Source organism: Callospermophilus lateralis, chromosome 3 (genome assembly GCF_048772815.1).
Source record: "Callospermophilus lateralis isolate mCalLat2 chromosome 3, mCalLat2.hap1, whole genome shotgun sequence".
Taxonomy (NCBI): domain Eukaryota; kingdom Metazoa; phylum Chordata; class Mammalia; order Rodentia; family Sciuridae; genus Callospermophilus; species Callospermophilus lateralis.
The window spans coordinates 79614991-79621039 of NC_135307.1; the positions used below are offsets into that span (position 1 = coordinate 79614991).

The window sequence follows — 6049 nt, forward strand, 5'->3', positions numbered from 1 at the left end:
CATGTGGCAAAAAGGTAGATTCTCTGTTTACCACATTGTTATTTTCTTTTGCTGAGAAGGAAGCAAATATATATATATATATATATATATATATATATATAGAGAGAGAGAGAGAGAGAGAGAGAGAGAGAGAATATATATATAGTATATATTGAAAACTTTTAAAATAAAATAAAAAATTAAAATAGAAAGAAAAAGTATAAATAAAAAATACAAACAAAACTGAAATTTAGGCATCCCAGTCCTTAATAAACTGATACATGAAAAGTAATTGGTTTCAAAAATGGTGGAAATATGAAAGAAAAAAATCTCAATGAAAAATTGGATAATTGTTTTCACTGGATTTCAAAAGTTTCTCAGCTTTTTTTCTCAGCATCTAGGTGGGGATGTCTTGAGTTTGATGCTTTACCCTCAGGGTAGGTGGGGTTGTTAGAATGAGAAGGTTAACCCTGTAGGTGGAACTTTGGAGGCAGAGTATAGGCTATATGTATGATCCAGTCTCTTCTCTAAATGCCAAATGATCTGGAGATTTTAAGTCATTGTACTTCCAGGACCAAGTAATTTCTGGTCCACACTGGAAGATTGCATCCCAGGAATCTCTTTGGGTTCCACTTGGGTAGTGTAAGAGCCTGTTTATAGCTCCCTGTGTTGCTTGTGGACCCTATTATTCCTGGTTTCTGATACAATCTCCAAACTCAGTCTTTCCCTCTTCTATCCTTTTGATTTCCTGGTCAGGTGCTTGTCTCCCAGCCAGTCCTGAGGGCTGGGGGCCAGGACCTGTGCACTCATCATGGATATGATGGACTTGATGGGTCTGGCAGCTAAGCAGCATGTGTGGTGAGTTGAAGCCCAGCCACAACAGAAGCCTAGCTGTTCTGTCTGGTAAATCAAAGTCAGATGTTATGACCTATAGGCCAGCTATAAAGATGCAAGTAATGGTCCAGGTCAGGAACTAAGGAGGGTTTGGGAGATTGGGAACTAGAGACCCAGAGAGACCTGTTGGGTGCCAGATTGATCCTGGAGCTGGAAGCAGGACCAGGGGATCAGAGGATACTAGACTGGGGAGAGAGTCAGAGAGTACACTGGTGCCCCCAGCTGGTGCTAGCATGAGTGGGTCCCAGGCAGCTGGTGGGTCCCAGACCGGCTAGCTGGTCAAGCAGAGAGCAAAATGCTCTCACACCCTCTTCCAACCTTCTCACTCTGATCCACTATAGCCAGCCTGTCATTCCCCAAAAGCCTCAGGACTCCTGAAGCTGAGGAAAGCCAGTTCTCACCAGTTTCTCTAACCTGTGTTAGTTCCCCTGGGCAAAATGCTCCCAATTTCTGACTTTCCAGCAGATTGCTAGGCTCAGACAGATCCACGCCAAACTAACTGCAAACTCACATCTGGGTTTCCAGTTTCTGTAGGCTCCACAATGAGGCAGTCCTAAGATGGCCCCTGAGTGGCTTTTGGTGAACAATAGACAAACTGATGTGGAGAGGTTTTATTTATGTCCAATCAATGAGTCAAACAGTCTCTGGTTCACCTAGGTCAGACTGCCCCTCCAGACAGGATTTTTCATTCTAAACCTCAGGGAGAAGTAGTATTTCCACTGCTTTGAGTTTTGGGTAGCCAAGTTAAGAGAAATGCTTCCTCACACAAATCCAATATCTTTGAGTCCCCCATATTCTTTATCTTGACTGTGATGATCTTTTTATGGCTGTATACTTGTGTCAAACTTGTTAAACTGCACACTTAAATATGAGCAGTTTATTACATTTCAATTGCACCCCAAAAAATCATATTAAAATCTGAGATGTCAAAATTCAATAAATGTATTTTAAACTAACATTCACATTCTCATAAAAATAAAAGTATTTTAATAACTTAAGATTTTGTGCATAACCATTCAGGACCTCAATTAATCACAGATAACACGGAAACAAATCAATAAGCTGACGAAGGCTAACCACCTATTTGGATGACTATGACATGCAGATCCATATGAGGGTTTTTTGTTGGTGGGCATATATCACACCTCACAGGCTATGACTTGTACTACACAGAAACTAAAACATTAATTTTAGTATAGTATATTTGTAGATAAAGATAAAATAAGCAATTAAGATTGCCAAACAAGTATTCTTAACACTTATAGTTAGATAAAAATAATTTTTAAAAACCACTAACTTTTAACGCTGGGTTAATTTATATGAGATTTTCTTGACTTCCTGTTATAAATTTCAGAATGTGCAACAAGTGAAAATTCTTAACAAAGAAGTTCCCAAGAGATGTCCAAGGAAAATTATTTCTATATTCTGTTCTGATCTGTTCAGATGTAGAACAGGAAAATTAAGCCCAAGGGACCACTTCAGAAGGTAAATATATGTCAGGCTGAGGAAAAGAACTTCCAAAGATACTGTCTCTATACAACATGGATGTCACCTTAAACATGTTTCAGAAGAGAAGAATGATCAGAAAGACAATCTAATCTGAGAGGGGATAATTAATATTTAGTAAGTTATTTCATTTTTCAGATTATTTTAATTTAAAAAAATATTTCTATTATTCTGTTTCACAAATGCCCTCTATGATTTGAGTAAGAATGACTTGTTGAGCTTCTGACATTTTCAGAAAATGATTCACAATTTTTTCTCCTTTTCCTTTCTTATTTCCATTGGAATTTCTATCATCAAAAACAGTTTACAAGCCTCTGTAACACACTGTCTCAGAGATGCTCTCTAAGTCAGTATTGCCTGAAAGAAAACTTTTGAAATAGAGCAAGTTTACATATATATATATATATATATATATACATACATATATATGTATGTATATATATAATATTATATATATAATATTGAGAAATAAATGATGTTACTACAGAAATAAGATTAAAAATAATACATGTGGGAAAAGGAAGGCATGATGTACTATGGGAAGATCTGGAACCCAACACCTTTGCATCACATCTGACATTTACCTCAAGCAGTTCATCAAATTTTCTGGTCTAAGTTCTTTTTGTAAAAATTAAATGCTGAGTACCTCACAGAATTTCAGAGTTAATATTATAGGAAGTGATATTTATTGAAGGACATTATATCTATCGGGAAACATTTTTTGTCTATTTTTGAACTCCTAAAAGAGTGATACAATGTCCCTAATGTTTCAATTGACTGATTCCAGAAGGAAAAGTACCAATTTTATTAGAATTCTCCTTGTGTTTCAGGTAAAAATTCTGAATCTATTATAATAAAGTGTCCAAGTTCTATTAAATATTGATGCTGATTAATATTAACAGAGAAAGATAATTTGCCTATTTATAATATGAAATATTATTAATTTCAAAACATAAAGGGCAGAATGGCTTATTATGGGTTAATTGTTCCCTGAGAATATACATGTTCACCTTTTAAGAAATTCCTCTCTCAAATGTAATTGGATTTCTGTTTTAATATAAGCTCTCTTGCTTGGCTTTTGTTCAACAGGTACAAGGCTAGTTTTTGAAAACTCTGGGAAAGTTTGCACTGATAAGAAAAAGAAATTTAGAAAAATAAGTTCAGATTGTTCAAGTTTCTCAGGGATCATAAATTTATTGAGAATAACATCAGGATATTTTTCTTAAAAATTAGGTAAATATCTGTCATGGTAATTGTGTTTATTTGTAAATTATGAGTCTATTCTATGTTCTGTTATCCACAATAAACATAGGTGTGACTAATTTCTTTAGGAGAATTGTATTTCTTGTCATTTATAATTTATGCTTTCAAGTTCTTACATAAGGTTAAGGGAAATAGTGTTCATGATATGGTAGGAGTTTTGATCATTCATCTTTTCCTTGGCACCACCCTAGAGATTTCAAAATATATAAAAGGATGTGACACACACAAACTGAAACAATACCAAGAGAAAAAAATTATAAAAAGAAAAAATAGACAATTATCTTCCTAACAGCAATCTTCACAAGAATTTTGTATTTGTATAAAGATAATTATAAGCAACATTATTGGTACCTTTAAAAATGAATAATCAGTGTTCACTGACACATTTACCTTATGCTCACTAAGCACTAACACTCAAAGATGTTCTTTTCTTACACATGAACATAATACATTTTCCTGTTAGAAAACACAGATCAGTGATGGATACACAGTCAAAGGGAAAACAAGTAAATAGATAATGTTTGTGTCTGTGTTGTTCAGGAAATCGTAATATTTCAATGTCTAGGAATTTCTCAGCATCCATCCATAAAACAGTAGATCAGTATTTTCTATTGATATGTTTAAGTTATAAGGAGCATCCATTCAAAGTTTATAAAGTCTGAATCTAATTTCAGTTGCCATCCACTTTAATCTCTGTCCACATGACTTTGCACTGATAGTTGTTTCTAATCCATTTAGTTTACTAAATTATCTCTGTTAGATCACAGATGGGATTTAATTAATGATAAGTTATATGCTAGTTTTACATCCAAATCTTTATGTCAAGATATTTATCAAATGACTTTCTAGATAAATTCTCTTGTAAAGTTTCTTTTGACATACATTTTAGAGTGTTAAAAGTTTTAGTTTTATGATACCTTATTAGAAGAGGTTCAGTAGTGGATTTGGAAATCAGTATGCATAGTACAGACAAACTAAATATTGTACTGTCATTCATACTATATTTCAATACTAATTTACATTCATTTTCCTAAGCAGATGTGTTAATTTTCTTTATTCACTGTAAAGGTATTTATTGAATCTCACTCAGATCTCCTTATTAGAATAGTGGACTATAGTTAGATTTTGGGTAAGACCACAAGTATTTTAGTTTTTCACCTTGCTGTCCTGGTCTCTTCACTACTTCTTGTGAGTAAACCCTCTCAATTATTTGCACAAAAAACCATCTTTGGTTCTTCTTCTTGAAAAAAAAAACAGTATTAGGCATTTAGTTTCTCTTTTGGACATAATGCCATGGATAACTGGCCCAGATTCCTTTTCATAATTATCCTTTTCATTCTAATATATTGATGCTAAATTTCAAAATGAATATCAAATTTTACAAACTGTAAAAATCCATCATTACTCATCCTACCAACTGATAACCTATTCTTTTCTCTAGGTTAACTCAGAAGATAAAGTGAATAAAATGGATGGAGGAAATCAGTCTGTAATGTCAGAATTTGTGCTTCTGGGACTTGGCCACTCATGGGATATGCAAGTCTTACTCTTCGTGATATTTTTGATACTTTACCTGATCATTGTGTCTGGAAATGTTGTCATCATGACCTTAATCATCACTGATCCTCATCTGCATTCCCCCATGTACTTCTTTCTGGCCAACCTGTCTTTTGTTGATATGTGGCTTTCTTCAAACACCACTCCAAAGATGATTGCAGACTTTCTCAGGGAGAAGAAGACCATTTCCTTTGCAGGCTGCATGTCTCAGATCTTCTTTTCCCATTTCATTGCTGGGCTTGAGATGGTGATACTGGTGATAATGGCCTATGACCGCTATGTGGCCATCTGTAAACCACTGCACTACTCGACCATTATGAGCCTGCACAGGTGCATTGGGCTGGTGGTGACTGCCTGGACTGTGGGCTTTGTGCATGCCATGAGTCAGATTGTTGTGATTGTGGAGCTGCCATTTTGTGGCCCTAGGGAAATAGATAGCTTTTTCTGCGATAGACCACTGGTAATTGATCTAGCCTGCATGGATTCCCATAGGTTGAAAGTTTTAATGAATGTTGACTGTGGGGTTGTAGCCATAACATGTTTTATCCTCTTGCTGATATCCTATACATATATTCTTGTTACAGTATGCCAAAACTCTAAAACTGGTGCATCCAAGGCCCTATCCACCTGCAGTGCTCACATCACGGTGGTGGTACTGTTCTTTGGGCCCTGCATATTCATCTATGTGTGGCCACTCAACATCACATGGATGGACAAATTTCTTGCTGTGTTTTACTCCGTTTTTACACCTTTCCTCAATCCAGCCATTTATACACTGAGAAATAAAGAGATGAAAAATGCCATTAAGAGATTTGGAAGCTACTATGTGGATTTCAAAGGAAATAACTAA

The 6049-nt window shown here is 35.2% G+C and overlaps 1 protein-coding gene across 1 annotated transcript; it reads left to right on the forward strand.

Moving 5' to 3' along the window:
• Positions 1-5107: 5107 nt before the first annotated feature.
• LOC143393935 (olfactory receptor 4K3-like) lies at positions 5108-6049 on the forward strand. The gene has a single exon (XM_076848428.2). It carries the CDS (start codon positions 5111-5113, stop codon positions 6047-6049), a length of 939 nt encoding a protein of 312 aa, XP_076704543.2. The 5' UTR covers positions 5108-5110.